The sequence below is a fragment of the Schistocerca nitens genome, chromosome 1 (assembly GCF_023898315.1).
Source record: "Schistocerca nitens isolate TAMUIC-IGC-003100 chromosome 1, iqSchNite1.1, whole genome shotgun sequence".
NCBI classification, from domain to species: domain Eukaryota; kingdom Metazoa; phylum Arthropoda; class Insecta; order Orthoptera; family Acrididae; genus Schistocerca; species Schistocerca nitens.
In genome coordinates this window covers 73,906,559-73,925,351 of record NC_064614.1, presented here as the reverse complement: position 1 = coordinate 73,925,351, position 18,793 = coordinate 73,906,559, and the positions used below count along the sequence as shown (strand labels likewise).

Genomic DNA, 18,793 nt, shown 5'->3' with positions numbered 1-18,793 from the left:
CTTAGAAACCACGCCCCATTGTATGTATTACAGAAAAGTCACCTTGTGAATTAAAGTCGAAATAAAGAAAGGCTGACGTTCTATGGACACATCAAAATAATGAAACCAGAAATGATTGTGAATAGCACATTGACCTACCAAGGGAACAGAAAGACTATATCCATCAATCCCGAGAATCGAAGAAACACATCGGCTGTAGGAAGTGTAGGATACCTAAAAAAATTTTTTTTGGGCACAGAGAGAGGTCCAGTGCAAGAATGACGGTAGTAGTAGATTGTGAGACGAGAATGCAAGAATAAGACGAAGAGTGTTCTCGGAATAATGGTGAGCATGATTGAGTGAGATAATGTTTGAATACTGTCTACACTTAAAAGAACTCAAGAAGTGAAAGCTATCATGTAATTGTACCCTATTGGTAGCTGAAACAGTCAAATAACAAAATAATAAAGGGAAATGGACATATATGGGTCAGGTTGAATATCAAGATGTGAGACGAAGATGAGGCCTGCTGGTTTGTGGGTACACACCGCTGAAAATAAAGCAGCAAAGCCTGGAGAGATCATCATCGGATGCTGAGGGCAAGTATCTGCTGATGTCAGAAGGAGTAAGTAGTCCTAAATTACAAAATACAAGAACTATAAAAAATTCGTAACTTTCAAACATGTTCAAATGCGTGTGAAATATTGTGGGACTTAACTGCTAAGGTCATCAGTCCCTAAGCTTACACACAACTTAACCTAAATTATCCTAAGGACAAACATACACATCCATGCCCAAGGGCCGCCGGGATCAGCCTAACTTTTAGTTTCTTTCATGTTCAAACTAAGGGTGAGTTGTAATGGTCGAGATATCAGCAATGTTAAATAGGTTGAGTGCAGATCGATGGAAATCGCTATGGCTTGTCTCCTACTTGAAACACGCTGATATGACTTTCTACTGCATTGTAATACCATATTTCTTGTCACTTTGTTATATCTTAATAGCAAGGAACCAAATAGTGACGTTTGATAATTCAAAGTTGCTACCTCCTACAGCTCTGCTATAATGGTGTGGTGAGTTCCCTTTTCTTTTACCTGTATTTCGCCGTCTTCTGTAGCTCCCATCCACACCACCTCGCTGTCGGGCATCATGAACAGCTGAGCGAGCAGGTGGCGCGATCGGGCGGGGAGCACGGTAAACTCTGGCTCGTCGTCTGCCGTTCTATTTCCGGCGGTGTCCACCAGTAGCCAGTGGCGCTGGATGCCGAACATGCGCCGAGCTGATGCCTGTGGCGGCAGGGAAATGAAGGGTCGCTGTTAGCACTTCTGCTTCGCCTGAGGTATTTAGCCAAATGACGAAACTACTTCGGAGTAAACAACTCTACTGTACTTAACCATTAATTTTCCAGGAAATCCCGATGAGTAGGTATACAGCTGTACAAGTTTATATGCCAACTAGCTCTGCAGATGATGAAGAAATAGATGAAATGTATGACGAGATAAAAGAAATTATTCAGGTAGTGAAGGGAGACGAAAATTTAATAGTCAAGGGTGACTGGAATTCGTCAGTAGGAAAAGGGAGAGAAGGAAACATAGTAGGTGAGTATGGATTGGGGGGAAGGAATGAAAGAGGAAGCCGCCTTGTAGAATTTTGCACACAGCATAACTTAATCATAGCTAACACTTGGTTCAAGAATCATGAAAGGAGGCTGTATACATGGAAGAAGCCAGGAGATACTGACAGGTTTCAGATAGATTATATAATGGTAAGACAGAGATTTAGGAACCAGGTTTTAAATTGTAAGACATTTCCAGGGGCAGATGTGGATTCTGACCACAATCTATTGGTTATGAACTGCAGATTGAAACTGAAGAAACTGCAAAAAGGTGGGAATTTAAGGAGATGGGACCTGGATAAACTGAAAGAACCAGAGGTTGTAGAGAGTTTCAGGGAGAGCATAAAGGAACAATTGACAGGAATGGGGGAAAGAAATACAGTAGAAGAAGAATGGGTAGCTCTGAGGGATGAAGTGGTGAAGGCAGCAGAGGATCAAGTAGGTAAAAAGACGAGGGCTAATAGAAATCCTTGCGTAACAGAAGAAATATTGAATTTAATTGATGAAAGGAGAAAATATAAAAATGCAGTAAATGAAGCAGGCAAAAAGGAATACAAACGTCTCAAAAATGAAATCGACAGGAAGTGCAAAATGGCTAAGCAGGGATGGCTAGAGGACAAATGTAAGGATGTAGAGGCTTGTCTCACTAGGGGTAAGATAGATACTGCCTACAGGAAAATTAAAGAGACCTTTGGAGAGAAGAGAACCACTTGTATGAATATCAAGAGCTCAGATGGAAACCCAGTTCTAAGCAAAGAAGGGAAGGCAGAAAGGTGGAAGGAGTATATAGAGGGTTTATACAAGGGAGATGTACTTGAGGACAATATTATGGAAATGGAAGAGGATGTAGATGAAGACGAAATGGGAGATAAGATACTGCGTGAAGAGTTTGACAGAGCACTGAAAGACCTGAGTCGAAACAAGGCCCCGGGAGTAGACAACATTCCACTAGAACTACTGATGGCCTCGGGAGAGCCAGTCATGACAAAACTCTACCATCTGGTGAGCACGATGTATGAGACAGGCGAAATACCCTCAGACTTCAAGAAGAATATAATAATTCCAATCCCAAAGAAAGCAGGTGTTGACAGATGTGAAAATTACCGAACTATCAGTTTAATAAGTCACAGCTGCAAAATACTAACGCGAATTCTTTACAGACGAATGGAAAAGCTGGTAGAAGCCGACCTCGGGGAAGATCAGTTTGGATTCCGTAGAAATGTTGGAACACGTGAGGCAATACTGACCTTACGACTTATCTTGGAAGAAAGATTAAGAAAAGGCAAACCTACGTTTCTAGCATTTGTAGACTTAGAGAAAGCTTTTGACAATGTTGACTGGAATACTCTCTTTCAAATTCTGAAGGTGGCAGGGGTAAAATACAGGGAGCGAAAGGCTATTTACAATTTGTACAGAAACCAGATGGCAGTTATAAGAGTCGAGGGGCATGAAAGGGAAGCAGTGGTTGGGAAAGGAGTGAGACAGGGTTGTAGCCTCTCCCCGATGTTATTCAATCTGTATATTGAGCAAGTAGTAAAGGAAACAAAAGAAAAATTCGGAATAGGTATTAAAATTCATGGAGAAGAAGTAAAAACTTTGAGGTTCGCCGATGACATTGTAATTCTGTCAGAGACAGCAAAGGACTTGGAAGAGCAGTTGAACGGAATGGACAGTGTCTTGAAAGGAGGATATAAGATGAACATCAACAAAAGCAAAACGAGGATAATGGAATGTAGTCAAATTAAATCGGGTGATGCTGAGGGAATTAGATTAGGAAATGAGACACTTAAAGTAGTAAAGGAGTTTTGCTATTTAGGGAGTAAAATAACCGATGATGGTTGAAGTAGAGAGGATATAAAATGTAGACTGGCAATGGCAAGGAAAGCGTTTCTCAAGAAAAGAAATTTGTTAACATCGAGTATAGATTTAGGTGTCAGGAAGTCGTTTCTGAAAGTATTTGTATGGAGTGTAGCCATGTATGGAAGTGAGACATGGACGATAACTAGTTCGGACAAGAAGAGAATAGAAGCTTTCGAAATGTGGTGCTACAGAAGAATGCTGAAGATAAGGTGGGTAGATCACGTAACTAATGAGGAGGTATTGAATAGGATTGGGGAGAAGAGAAGTTTGTGGCACAACTTGACTAGAAGAAGGGATCGGTTGGTAGGACATGTTTTGAGGCATCAAGGGATCACAAATTTAGCATTGGAGGGCAGCGTGGAGGGTAAAAATCGTAGAGGGAGACCAAGAGATCAATACACTAAGCAGATTCAGAAGGATGTAGGTTGCAGTAGGTACTGGGAGATGAAGAAGCTTGCACAGGATAGAGTAGCATGGAGAGCTGCATCAAACCAGTCTCAGGACTGAAGACCACAACAACAACAGGTATACAACCCCTCTCGCGTGTGTAAGAGCCAATTTACGGTACTTAATTGTCTACAGCATGGAACACATAACACAGGATACATTCGCTTAAGTAGGACACCAATAACCGAGGACGTTATGCTGCAAAGATAAAACACAAAGAACTAGTCACTCCGTGACAGCTAAGGATTATCGACACTGCTCGTTTGCAAAAACCCCACAGTTTCTTCTTTGTCAGGATTGTCACTGCAAAAACAGATCATCAGAGATACGTTAATGAGAGACTTGTAACAAATTTTTCATTAAAACCCGAACTTATTTGTGATAACGAATTGCAGCGACAAACTCAATTCGTATTTTACCGACGTGATTCTATAATAATATACTTTGACGCAGTGCTCGTGTGAAACATCGACAACAGACAATACTTGGGTTCTGATTCGCTGTTGTAATGAAAGCTAGAAGGGGATTATCCTTCTGCCTGCGCGCCAAATCGCTTGTTTTTAGTTATTAACCAATACATATTTTGAGAGTGGATGTGTGTCTATGTATGTGTTTTCCGTCGAGGTGGAGATATAAAAGCAGCGCAGCTGATGACGTCAAGTAACCGGATTATGTCCATCCAATATTTGAAAATGAGATGCCATTAACTTTACACGTAACTTCAGACCTTCCTAGGAGCCCTTTTCACGCTGATATCCCACCACCAAATGATGAAATAGCAAATGACCTATTAATTTATTACTTCTTTACTGCTAACTCTATTTGCAAGAAATTTAGCAGACAGTATTCACATGTACCGTTGCATATACTTGCAAATATATGTCACTTTACGTAGTTCTGGAGATACAGCGTCATAAACCGACACCCCCGGGATAACAAGGCCGTCCAGCAGTGTTAGTGACGTCACACCATGCGGCCCATAGCCGACGCAGCAGTCCCCGGATACCTCCGTACAGACGCGCCTGATGCTAACGATCTTCTGTCCGTCATACAGAAAGGAGCGAACTATAATTCCAACCAAAGACCAAATTATATATATTCTTGTAAACAGCATAAAGGTTCATAACGAAATACCGATTACATATATGGGCAAGAATAAGTTTAATCGATTGAGGAACTTTGCCACTATTTTATAATTGTCAGAACACTATTTAGCTTTAAAACTCGCATACAGGTGGTGACAAATGCCAACTGACAGCATGACTTAACATTTTCAAGCTATTACACTGAAAGTAAATTATCTTAAACACTGTCATACATAGCAAAACCATCACAACTTTCGTTTACAATAAGGTAACAAGAGTTTGCTTTATCTCATAAAACACCTGACTATTGTGAATTTACTCATATGTTCATGGTGACAGCTCTTTTCAAGGATTTTTACAAGTCTATCCCCAGTAATAAAAAATGGAGACAAAGTAGAGACATCACTGAACTCAAGATTCTGTCTTGCACTATGGTAGTAAGGGACTGCTCTTTCCTTTAAGAAAAGCCTGACAATTTGAAGTTCACTCTGCTATTGAAGACACACTTCTTGAAACAATATTAAAAATGTTATGAAAGGTAAGGAAATGAAAAACAACCAAGTGCATTACATGTAAGAATGTGAGCAAAAGGCTGAGGCTCTCCTTACTTACCAATTTCAATCTCTCTACAGTTTTTCCACGTAAAAATCACCAACTGCAAGTCTCATTATTGCTGTCTGTTACTAACAAAGTGCTTTTCTATTTAGAAAACCTGACAATTTGATGTTTATTCTGGTACTGAAGATAAACACTTTTCAGAGGAGTTCTAGAACCTATTCCTGCCCGTATAAGGAATCGGTATTTCGTTACGAACCTTTATGCTGTTTACAGGAATATATATACTTTGATCTTTGGTTCGAATTATAGTTCGCTCCTTTCTGTATGACGGACAGAAGATCGTTAGCATCAGGCGCGTCTGTACGGAGGTATCCGTGGACTGCTGCGTCGGCTATGGGCCGCTTAGTGTGACGTCACTAACACTGCTGGGCGGCCTTGTTATCCCGGCGGTGTCGCATAAACACTGAGATGTGTCAAAAACTGTCGCTTTGTACATGACATTCTAATTTATTACTCCGTTGCTTCTAACTCACTCACAACAGATGTCCCTTACAGGGCTTACATATACCACTAAATGTAACTGCAAAATTATATCGTTGTACGGTACTTACTTCAAGAGATATGTCGTTATAAACATTCAACCGCATGGTAAAGAAATTGCAGGCCAACATTTGTTGGAGGTACAGATGAAATAAAAGTACAAATTAACTGAACTCTGCCCGAACAGGCCATGAAGAACTAACGGTACCGACCGGCCGCCGAGTCATCCTCAGCCTACAGGTGTCACTGGATGCGGGTATACAGGGGCATGTGGTCCGCACACCGATCTTCCGGCCGTATGTCATTTTACGATACCGGAGCCACTATTTCTAAATCAAGTAGCTCATAAGTTTGTCTCACGACGACTTGGTGCACCCCTATTGCCAACGGCACTCTGGAGACCGAATGATCACCCATCCAAGTGCTAGCCCAGCCCGACAGCGCCTAACTTTGGTGACCTTACAGGAACCGGTGTTACCACTGCATGCCGCGCGGGATTAGCTGAAGTCATGGACTGTGCGGCTGATCCCGGCGGAGGTTCGAATCCTCCCTCGGGCATGGGTGTGTGTGTTTGTCCTTAGGATAATTTAGGTTAAGTAGTGTGTAATCTTAGGGACTGATGACCTTAGCAGTTAAGTCCCATAAGATTTCACACACATTTGAACATTTTTTTACCACTGCAGCAAGGCTGTTGGCATGGGAGTACACATATGTTAGAAATATGACACATATATATGAAATATATGTGTAATTTGAAAAACCACTTCCTAAACCCGTGGTACTCACAATACTTATCAAATGGAAAGAAATAATGTGACGGTAGAACAGATTATAAAATGTGCTCTGAATAAGTATGTGCCTAGTAAGTAGATTAAGAAAGGAAAAAACCCACCGTGGTTTAGCAACGAAATTCGGAAAATATTCGATTCAAAACAGAGTGCGTAAATGACGACGGACAAAAGTTGATGGAGATTCGAGTGCCTGTGGAAAGACCTATGCACAAAGCATACATTAACCTTCACGTGATACGAAATTCTGGTGCTACGTAAAATCACTAAACGGATCTATGGCTTCCATCCAAATGATCGTTGACCAGTCTGGTGTGACTGCTGGAAGTAGCGAAACAAAAGTGGAAGTTTTAAATTCCTCGTTTAAGAAATCGATCACGCAAGAGAATCGGACAAACATAGCGTCATTTCACGATCGCACAGTGCCCCGTAGCCGGCCGAAGTGGCCGTGCGGTTAAAGGCGCTACAGTCTGGAACCGCAAGACCGCTACGGTCGCAGGTTCGAATCCTGCCTAGGGCATGGATGTTTGTGATGTCCTTAGGTTAGTTAGGTTTAACTAGTTCTAAGTTCTAGGGTACTAATGACCTCAGCAGTTGAGTCCCATAGTGCTCAGAGCCATTTGAACCATTTGAACAGTGTCCCGTATGGACCATAGTAATGAGCATCCCTGACGTAGGGAAAAAACTCAGGGTTGAAAACAAATAAGTCATCAGGTTTGGATGGAATCGCATTTCGGTTTTACGAAGAGTACTCTAAGGCATTGGCCCCTTACTTAGCTAGCACCCATCACGAATCTCTTGCCTAGCAAAGAGTTTCAAAAGAACTGGAAAAAGGCCCAGATGTATCTTTTATATAAGAAAGGTAAAAAACAAAACGGGCATGCAGAATCACATATCAGTATCCTTACATCGACCTGCCGCACATTTCTAGAACCTATTATGTGTTGGAATAAAATAAATTTCCATTTATGTCCACGAATCAGAACGGTTTCAGAAGGCACCGCTCTTGTGAAACTTAGCTTGCCATTTCTTCACATGAGATACTACGAACTATGGTTGAAAGACAACAGGCAGATTCCATATTTCTGGAGAATCATTTGACTTACTACCCGACTACAGATTACTAAAGAAGGTACGAGCACACGGAACAAGTTCCTAGCTATGTGAGGGCCTCGCAGATTTGTTAAGAAACAGAACCCAGTATATTGTCCTAGACGGCGAGTGTGCATCAAAGACAGGAGTATCGTCAGGAATACGCCAGTAACATATGATATGATATGATTTCATATGATATGATATGATTTCTACACACATAAACGATCTGGCCGACAGGGTGGGCAGCAGTCTACGGTTGTTTGCTGATGATGCTGTGGTGTACGGGAAGGTGTCGAAGTTGAGTAACTGTAAGAGGCTACAATATGAGTTAGACAAAGACTCTAGTTGGTGTTCTTGAACCGCAGCTACCTGCAAATGTAGAAAAATGTGAGTTAATGCAGACGATCAGACAAAAGAAACCCAAAATAATCGGATACAGCATTAGTAATGTCCTAGTCCGCAGAGTCATGTCGCTGAAATATCTGGACGTAAGGTTTCAAAGCGATATGAAATGGAAAGGGCATGTGCGGATTGTGCTACGGGAGGTGAATTTTCGACTTCAGTTGATTGGGAGAATTTTAGGTAAGCATGGTTGGTCTCCAAGGCAGATCGCTTATACACTACTGCCATTACAACTGCTACACCACGAAGATGACGTGCTACAGACGCGAAATTTAACCAACAGGAAGAAGATGCTGTGATATGCAAATCTGACACCAGGAAAGTTTCTAACCGATTTCTCATACACAAACAGCAGTTGACCGGCGTTGCTTGGTGAAACGTCGTTGTGATGCCTCGTGTAAGGAGGAGAAATGCGTACCATCACGTTTCCGACTTTGATAAAGGTCGCATTGTAGCCTATCGCGATTGCGGTTTAACGTATCGCGACATTGCTCCTCGCGTTGGTCGCGATCCAATGACTGTTAGCAGAATATGGAATCGGTGCGTTCAGGAGGGTAATGCGGAACGTCGTGCTGGATCCCAACGGCCTCGTATCACTAGCAGTCGAGATGACAGGCATCTTATCGGCATGGCTGTAACGGATCGTGCAGCCACGTCTCGATCCCTGAGTCAACAGATGGGGACGTTTGCAAGACAACAACCATCTACACGAACAGTTCGACGACGTGTGCTGTAGCATGGACTATCAGCTCTGCGACCATGACTGCGGTTACTCTTGACGTTGCATTACAGACGGGAGCGCCTGCGATGGTGTATTCAACGACGAACCTGGGTGCGCAAATGGTAACATGTCATTTTTTCGGATGAATCCAGGTTATGTTTACAGCATCATGATGGTCGCATCCGTGTTTGGCGACATCGCGGTGAACGCACATTGGAAGCGTGTATTCGTCATCGCTATATTGGCGTATCACCCGGCGTGATGGTACGGGGTGCCATTGGTTGCACACGCCGGTCACCTGTTGTTCGCATTGACGGCACTTTTAACAGTGGACGTTACATTTCATATGTGTTACGACCCGTGGCTCTACCCTCCATTCGATCCCAGCGAAACCCTACGTTTCAGCAGGATAATGCACGACCGCATGTTGCAGGTCCTGTACAGGCCTTTCTGGATACTGTTAATGTTCGACTGCTGCCTTGGCCAGCACATTTTCCAGATCTCTTACCAACAGGAAATGTCTGGTCAATGGTGGCCGAGCAACTGGCTGGTCACAATACGCCAGTCGCTACTGTTGATGAACTGTGGTATCGTGTTGAAGCAGCATGGGCAGCTGTACCTGTTCACGCCATCCATGCTCTGTTTGACGCAATGCCCAGGCGTATCAAGGTCGGTATTACGGCCAGAGGTGGTTGTTCTGGTACTGTTTTCTCAGTTTCTATGCACCCAAATTGCGTGAAAATGTAATCACATGTCAGTTATAGTATAATATATTTGTCCAATTAATGCCCGTTTATCATCTGCATTTCTTCTTGGTGTAGCAATTTTAATGGCCATTAGTGTAGAACGCTAGTGCGACGTGTTCTCGAGTACCGCTCGAGTGTTTGGGATTCGCACCAGGTCGGACTAAATAAATGCATCGAAGCATGTCAGAAGCGGGCTGCTAGATGTGTTACCGGTAGGTGCGAAAAACTCGCAGGTATTGCAGAGATGCTTTGGGTACTGAAATGGGAATACATGGATTGGAGGCGACATTCTTTTCGATGAACACTATTTAGAAAATTTAGAAAACTGGTATTTGAAGCTGATGGCAATATGATCCTAATATCTACAACATACATTTCGTGTACGGGCCACGAAGATAAGATACGGGAAATTAGGGCTCATACAGAGGCATACAGACAATCGTTTTCCCCTCGCCCTTTGTGCGAGTAGAACGAGTCAGAAAACTACCAGTTGTGGCACAGGGTACCCTTCGCCACCCCTTCTACGGTAGCTTGCGGAGGAGATGTAGATCAAGAACCAGTAAGCCATGTGCTGAGGGTGTGAAAACATATAGAGAGAAGAGAGGAGTAGGTTGTGGGGGGGAATGAATGAATAGAAACGTAAGAAGAGGAGATGGACATTGACATGGGAGAGAAGGAGAGGAAGAGAGAGAAGGGAGGGGGGTGGGGGGAAGGAGATAGAGCCGAGAAGGAGGAAACGATCAGAGAGACGGAAGTGGAGGACATGGACACAGGGAGAGGACAGGAGGAGATTGACTGAAAAAGGGAGGAGAAGGAGATGGACAGAGAGAAGGGAAAGGAAGAGATAGAGAGGATAGGAGGAGCTCTGCCGATGGTGGGGGGGGGGGGGAGGGGGGAGCAGGTGAGGAACAGAGAGAGTGGGTGAGGATAGGCGTGGGAGGATATGAATGGGGAGTTGGGGAACGAAGAGATGAACAAAGAGACTGGGAAGGAGAAGATGGACTAACAGAAGATCGGAGTAAATCTATTCCCAGGTAACACAGTGTACTCAGCTAATAGTAGTACCGACCGAGGTGGCGTAGTAGTTAGCACACTGGACTCGCATTTGAGAGGACGACGGTTCAATCCCGCGTCCGGCCATCCTGATTTAGGTTTTCCGTGATTTCCCTAAATCACTCCAGGCAAATGCCGAAATGGCTCCTTTCAAATGGCACGGCCGACTTCCTTTCCCATCCTTCCCTAATTCGATGAGACCGATGGCCTCGTTGTCTGGTCTCCTGCGTCAAAACAGCCGAACTCAACTCAGCTAATAGTAACTAGATCGATCTTCGGATATAGTACTGTACTATTATGACGTTACTGGCACAGCAGTTAAATTTAGGTAAACAAGTGATAGATTAAGTATACATAAATAACATAAAGTGTCATTGGCAGTGTAATATATGACCACCTAGCGAAGGGGTTCGCGCGAACTTGATGGTTCAAATGGCTCTAAGCACTATGGGACTTAGCATCTGAGGTCATCAGTCCCCTAGAACTTAGAACTACTTAAACCTAACTAACCTAAGGACATCACACACATCCATGCCCGAGGCAGGATTCGAACCTGCGACCGTAGCAGCAGCGCGGTTCCGGACTGAAGCGCCTAGAACCGCACGGCCACAACGGCCCGCGCGCCAACTAGAAAAAAAAGTTAAGTATGACGGCTTCACATTAGTAAGTACGCGGATAGGCTTGGTCATCTGCGAGCAAAACTGATTGTATTTCTACGAATGTTTAATTTTTCTTAACATATGTTACTAATAAGTATTCCGCAGCTGTAAAGTGATTAACAACTGAGTTTTGAAAAATGAGGTCGGTCAGCGATTTTTCGTGTGGTCTTTATATGTGTAGCATGATTACGTAACTCTGTAGAAGAACATTTTTCGTGCCGGAATATGCTTAAATTTAAAAAAAGAGAAATTATGTGATATCTCTTCGCACTATCGACTTTACTACCTAAATGAGGTAAAGGCCGAGCCTGTGTCACAGTGATTCCATAAAAACCAATCACTGAAAGCAACAAACTTGTTATGTACGTGCTTCCTCTTTGCAGGAACAAAACCTCGTATCAATATGCCAGTTTGGTGGAACTGTTAGAACATTAGTGTCTTGTTCTGATGTGGCAAGAGATGACTTGGACCTTAACACGTCCTGATACTCGAGTACAAATGGAGAGTTACTTGTTATCTATCGTAACGCAGAAAAGGAAATAGCACACTCATTACTTATCCATGTGCTAGAAAATAGCTATTTACTAGCCACATGTTTAATTCCACGTGAGGAAAAAGCATGTTCTTGAAAATTTCTCGGGTATTCAGCCGACGTTACCCAGCTGAATACCCGAGAAATTATCAAGATTTCTGTACGCCGGGAAAACCTCAAATCACACAAAAAGTGTATTATTTCAGTTCGCTATACATGCCCTTCCTAGCTGGGAAAGCTAGTTGATTTTGTAGTACCGTATTTCCCAAACATTTTCGTTTCACTTCATGGTCACAATGAAATCTGCTGACGATAATACAATTATATGGGATATCTTATCATCTTCGCGTCTGGTTTCTCTTTTCTATTCTCTTCTAAAACTGTTGTGGGCAAAATAAGTGAATCCTGTAACGCTATTTTCTCAGCTGTTGATATACTTCCTCTGCCAGGTACTTACATCTGTTGTTTAAAGGACATTTAACTAACAGAGGCAAGAGGCTACAAAGAAGCTGGTTTACGAACATAATTCTAGACTAAACAGAAACCTCCACTTAAATCATTCCACTTCTGCACAGTGCTAGAAGAGCCATTACAAGTGGGTCTGAAGCTATTTAACAAACTGACTGAGAACTTGCAACCACAAAGGATATGAAGGTCCTTCAAAACAATGTCACAGTCTTGTATGTAGTGCTACGGCTTCTAATCACTATGTGCATGGTCCTGTACATAGTCATGTACCATTTCCTAATATTGTTTGCCTCTTTCGAATGTGTAAGTTCAGAGCTGATTGTAGAGGTTAGGTATATTTGTGTGACTTAATATGATATGTAAGTGTTTTCGTATTCGACTCTGGGTGTGTAACAACAACAACTGTACATACAATATTTTTTTTCTTCTGATTTTCGTTAAATTAGTGTAATCGATGTTCTGATTTCATTTCTTTTTCTTTTCATGCCATGATGTTAAAGGAACTGTAACCAATTTTCGATGTGAATGTTAATGTTTATGTCAAATTGCAAGCAATATTATAACAAAATGGAAATGTAAGGAATGTTGAAACTGTTGTAAGATGTTAAAGTTGTATTTATGCGCCTGGTCCATACGTAGGCAATGTATTAGGATATGTGGAATGCAAAACCTTTGGTGAATACCCTGTCTGTAGGGGAGCGGTAAAAGGTGGATGGCAGGCGAGCGCGGGAAAATGCACACGGGCGCTGCACGGCATAACGGGCTCAGCAGTAGTAGTCGGAGTTGGGCATCGGTCTGAGAAACACGCTCTGGATCGAAGAGGCTCTCCTGGAATACGTGATTTCATTGAGCCTCGGATGTGCCGTTTCCGACGACTATACAGCATGGCTATATTCCATAGGCACTAAAGGGAAAAGTATTGCGACGCTAAGAAGAAGCAAAGTGCCGATACAACAAGAGCCATAGCTGTGATTGTATGTGTGCTCTGCGCCTCGCCATCTCGCCGCCCGCCAACCGCCGCATCGATACGAACAGGTTGAATCTTTTAGTACTGTATTCGTGTGGACCAGTGTTACTTTTGTTCCTGACTGTTCAATAACAACTTAACTTTTACCAGAACTGTCCTATCATTTAATTATCCTCATCACTAACCTAGACAGGGTCCTTTCCACATGTTGTGCAACCCGAGTGTCCCGAGATGAAGAATTAAAGTTTATGTTAATAAGAATTACCTGCAGACCTATCTATGTTAGAATGATGTTTAAAGAACTTTGTTGTTAATGAATATATTAGCAAAGAACAAAGGTCTGACAAAGTTGGAAGATAATTTTGAAATTGGTTTAGTAATGAAGCTTAATTACTTTGAGACAAAAATAATGGTAGTTAAATGAGCAGGAAGTAAGCTAAAAAGAGAAATAACTCATATATTGGAAATTTTGAGTGCTTAACGATTTCGATAATAAAAAAAATTTCGGTACAGTGATCACAACAGTTTCAGGGTCCCCCCCCCTTTTCTTTTCTATTCATTTGAATTATGAAGTGTACTGAACTGATTTGACCAGCAAAGTTAAAGTCAATTTAAACCCAAAATTTATTAGTGTTTTACCTTTTTCAAAATTGACATTGTATGTGTGTTTCGAAAGTGCTGTTTCTAGGGTAACCTATGCCCGATTTTAATCAGATCAATAGACAGTACGAAGTTTGTAGTAAACATTATAGTGTATTGTTGTGTATTTTTGGCTTGTCCATATTAGTACAAAAACTGAAATTATTAGTTCAGTAGATTTTCTGGTTCTAAAATTTACCATATTATGCAGTGTAGTTACGTGTTGTCTTGTATGAACGTACTTCAACTTGTACTGGGAAGAAACTCAGTTAATGCCTAATTAGGCTGGCGACCGTATTATTAACAATTTGGTAGCATCTGCTGTGTTGTTTCTTGTCCGTCCTAACGTGTAGTTGCACTTCAGACTTGCTTGACGTATCATTGTTGTTACTGAGTGGGTGAAAGTCTGATTTTGCCTCCATTCAGGTACACGCGGTCAACTTATATACCAAAATCCTTTCTTATAAGGTGAAGCCCGTCAACTTACCATAGTACAGGCTTTAATACACTCCTGGAAATGGAAAAAAGAACACATTGACACCGGTGTGTCAGACCCACCATACTTGCTCCGGACACTGCGAGAGGGCTGTACAAGCAATGATCACACGCACGGCACAGCGGACACACCAGGAACCGCGGTGTTGGCCGTCGAATGGCGCTAGCTGCGCAGCATTTGTGCACCGCCGCCGTCAGTGTCAGCCAGTTTGCCGTGGCATACGGAGCTCCATCGCAGTCTTTAACACTGGTAGCATGCCGCGACAGCGTGGACGGGAACCGTATGTGCAGTTGACGGACTTTGAGCGAGGGCGTATAGTGGGCATGCGGGAGGCCGGGTGGACGTACCGCCGAATTGCTCAACACGTGGGGCGTGAGGTCTCCACAGTACATCGATGTTGTCGCCAGTGGTCGGCGGAAGGTGCACGTGCCCGTCGACCTGGGACCGGACCGCAGCGACGCACGGATGCACGCCAAGACCGTAGGATCCTACGCAGTGCCGTAGGGGACCGCACCGCCACTTCCCAGCAAATTAGGGACACTGTTGCTCCTGGGGTATCGGCGAGGACCATTCGCAACCGTCTCCATGAAGCTGGGCTACGGTCCCGAACACCGTTAGGCCGTCTTCCGCTCACGCCCCAACATCGTGCAGCCCACCTCCAGTGGTGTCGCGACAGGCGTGAATGGAGGGACGAATGGAGACGTGTCGTCTTCAGCGATGAGAGTCGCTTCTGCCTTGGTGCCAATGATGGTCGTATGCGTGTTTGGCGCCGTGCAGGTGAGCGCCACAATCAGGACTGCATACGACCGAGGCACACAGGGCCAACACCCGGCATCATGGTGTGGGGAGCGATCTCCTACACTGGCCGTACACCACTGGTGATCGTCGAGGGGACACTGAATAGTGCACGGTACATCCAAACCGTCATCGAACCCATCGTTCTACCATTCCTAGACCGGCAAGGGAACTTGCTGTTCCAACAGGACAATGCACGTCCGCCTGTATCCCGTGCCACCCAACGTGCTCTAGAAGGTGTAAGTCAACTACCCTGGCCAGCAAGATCTCCGGATCTGTCCCCCATTGAGCATGTTTGGGACTGGATGAAGCGTCGTCTCACGCGGTCTGCACGTCCAGCACGAACGCTGGTCCAACTGAGGCGCCAGGTGGAAATGGCATGGCAAGCCGTTCCACAGGACTACATCCAGCATCTCTACGATCGTCTCCATGAGAGAATAGCAGTCTGCATTGCTGCGAAAGGTGGATATACACTGTACTAGTGCCGACATTGTGCATGCTCTGTTGCCTTTGTCTATGTGCCTGTGGTTCTGTCAGTGTGATCATGTGATGTATCTGACCCCAGGAATGTGTCAATAAAGTTTCCCCTTCCTGGGACAATGAATTCACGGTGTTCTTATTTCAATTTCCAGGAGTGTAAGTATCGTGCGCAGTAGCGTAGTGTTACAGGTGGACTGCACTCTTTCTCGTCGTTGGTCACACGCTCCTTTTATGTCGTATTTCATCACACAATCTGTCACGTAACATGTGCCCTCGGACCGGCCTAGGTGGCCGAGCGGTTCTAGGCGCTACAATCGGGAACCGCGCGACCACTACGGTCACGGATTCGAAATCTGCCTCGGGCATGGATATGTGTGATGTCCTTAGGTTAGTTAGGTTTAAATAGTTCTAAGTTCTAAGGGACTAATGACCTCAGAATTTAAGTCCCATAGTGCTCAGTGCCATTTGAACCATATGCCTTCGGTGTAGCGAAGAAACATAAATCACTTTATGAGCAGAAATCTTCCGATCCAAACTGCATAATAGTTAGATTGATTTCACAGCATTCTGACATAATAGCTTCACACTTAGTCCCTAGGAACACACAGTACAGCGTAGTAAAGCCTGCGGCAAGTGAGCATCTGCACTGTGTGAGCGAGGCCACGTGTAACGTGCAAAAGGAAAGTGCCTGTTAAACAACTAGTGGGTACACGAAGAGAACAGAAATATGAAAATTACATATGATGCCTGATTTGAATAGGTGGAACATACGTGTTTACAAAGATAATAAACACAGTCACTTTTGGAAATTTTCTCATCTGATTGATAGTTACTACTTACGATTCGTATTATCCGTATGAACATTTTCACTTAGAATATACACGTATATTTTCCCCTCTGAAAGACGATGGGGTTCGCAATCCCACTGTCTGATCTCACTGAAATATCTTTATGTCATTTTGTACTTCATCTAAGTTAAATCGCGAAACTCTAGACGTTTGACAAGTCCGTAGCTGATGTATTGTTCGTATGTCTGTCTAACCCAGGTCGACGATTTCGAAACCATTGTTCCAGGCAAGTACGGTTTTATAAGCAATTTTCTGTCTTGGAGGCTGATGTGCACTAACTTTTGGAAATAGTGTCCGTGTGTATGTGTGTGTCTTCACAGAGGAATACTGCACTGTAGTTCCTTCTCTAGATTGTCGCACACATGGCAAAATGGTAGATATCGAAATAGATGACAGAAGGATAGAAAAACAATTAAATTCGCTCAAAGGAGGAAAGGCCGCTGGACCTGATGGGATACCAGTTCGATTTTACAAAGAGTACGCGAAGGAACTTGCCTCCCTTCTTGCAGCGGTCTACCGTAGGTCTCTAGAAGAGCGCAGCGTTCCAAAGGATTGGAAAAGGGCACAGGTCATCCCCGTTTTCAAGTAGGGACGTCGAACAGATGTGCCTATATCTCTTACGTAGATTAGTTGTAGAGTTTTGGAACACCTATTATGTTCGAGTATAACGATTTTTCTGGAGACTGGAAATCTACTCTGTAGGAATCAGCATGGGGTTCGAAAAAGACGATCGTGTGAAACCCAGCTCGCGCTATTCGTCCACGAGATTCAGAGGTCATAGACACGGGTTTCCAGGTAGATGCCGTGTTTCTTGACTTCCGCAAGGCGATTGATACAGTTCCCCACAGGCATTTAATGAACAAAGTAAAGAGCATATGGTCTATCAGGCAAATTGTGTGATTGGATTGACGAGTTCCTAGATAACAGAACGCAGCGTGTCATTCTCAATGGAGAGAAGTCTTCCGAAGTAAGAGTGATTTCAGGTGTGCCGCAGGGGAGTGTCGTAGGACCGTTGCTATTCACAAAAAAAATATATATATATATATATATATATATATATATATATATATATATATATATATATATGACCTTGTGGATAACATCGGAAGTAGTTCACTGAGGATTTCTGCGGATAATGCTGTAGTATAACGAGAGGTTGTAACAATGGAAAATGGTACTGAAATCCAGGAGGATGTGCAACGAATTAACGCATGGTGCAGAGAAGGGCAATTGAACTCAATGTAGACAAGTGTAATGTGCTGCGAATACATAGAAAGAAAGATCCTTTATCATTTAGCTACAATATAGCAGGTCAGCAACTGGAAGCAGTTAATTGCATAAATTATCTGGGAGTAGGCATTAGGAGTGATTTAAAATGGAATGACCATCTAAAATTAATCGTCGGTAAAGCAGATGCCAGACTTAGATTCATTGGAAGAATCCTAAGGAAACGCAGTCCGAAAACAAAGAAAGTAGGTTACAGTACACATGTTCGCCCACTGCTTGAATACTGCTCACCGGTGTGGGATCCGTACCAGATAGGGTTGATAGCAGAGATACAGAAGATCCATCGCGCGCTTCGTTACAGGATCATTTAGTAATCGCGAAAGCGTTACGGAGATGATAGATAAACTCCAGTGGAAGACTCTGCAAGGGAAACGTTCAATAGCTCGGTATGGACTTTTCTTGAAGTTTCGGGAGCATACCTTCACCGAGGAGTCAAGCAGAAAATTTGTCCCTCCTACGTATGTCTCGCGAAGAGACCATGAGGATAAAATCAGAGCGATTATAGCCCAAACAGAGGCATACCGACAATCTTTCTTTCCACGAACAATACGATACCGGAATAGAAGGGAGAACCGATAGAGTTACTCAAGGTACCCTAAGCCACACAACATCAGGTGGCTTGCGGAGTATGGATGTAGATGTACGAGTATATGTAGAAGAAAGACAGAAACCTACTGGTATTTTAAAGTGTTTCGTAATTTCGAGAAGGTGGCTATTTATATGACACAGCTAC

The 18,793-nt window shown here is 43.4% G+C and overlaps 1 protein-coding gene across 1 annotated transcript in view; it reads right to left on the bottom strand.

Moving 5' to 3' along the window:
- Window positions 1-18,793, bottom strand: part of LOC126234580 (ionotropic receptor 75a-like) — a 432,638-nt gene that overhangs the window by 315,032 nt on the left and 98,813 nt on the right. The window contains exon 2 of the mRNA XM_049943292.1: window positions 1,074-1,265. Coding sequence (XP_049799249.1) covers window positions 1,074-1,265 — 192 coding nt within the window. The remainder of the gene's footprint in view (window positions 1-1,073; window positions 1,266-18,793) is intronic.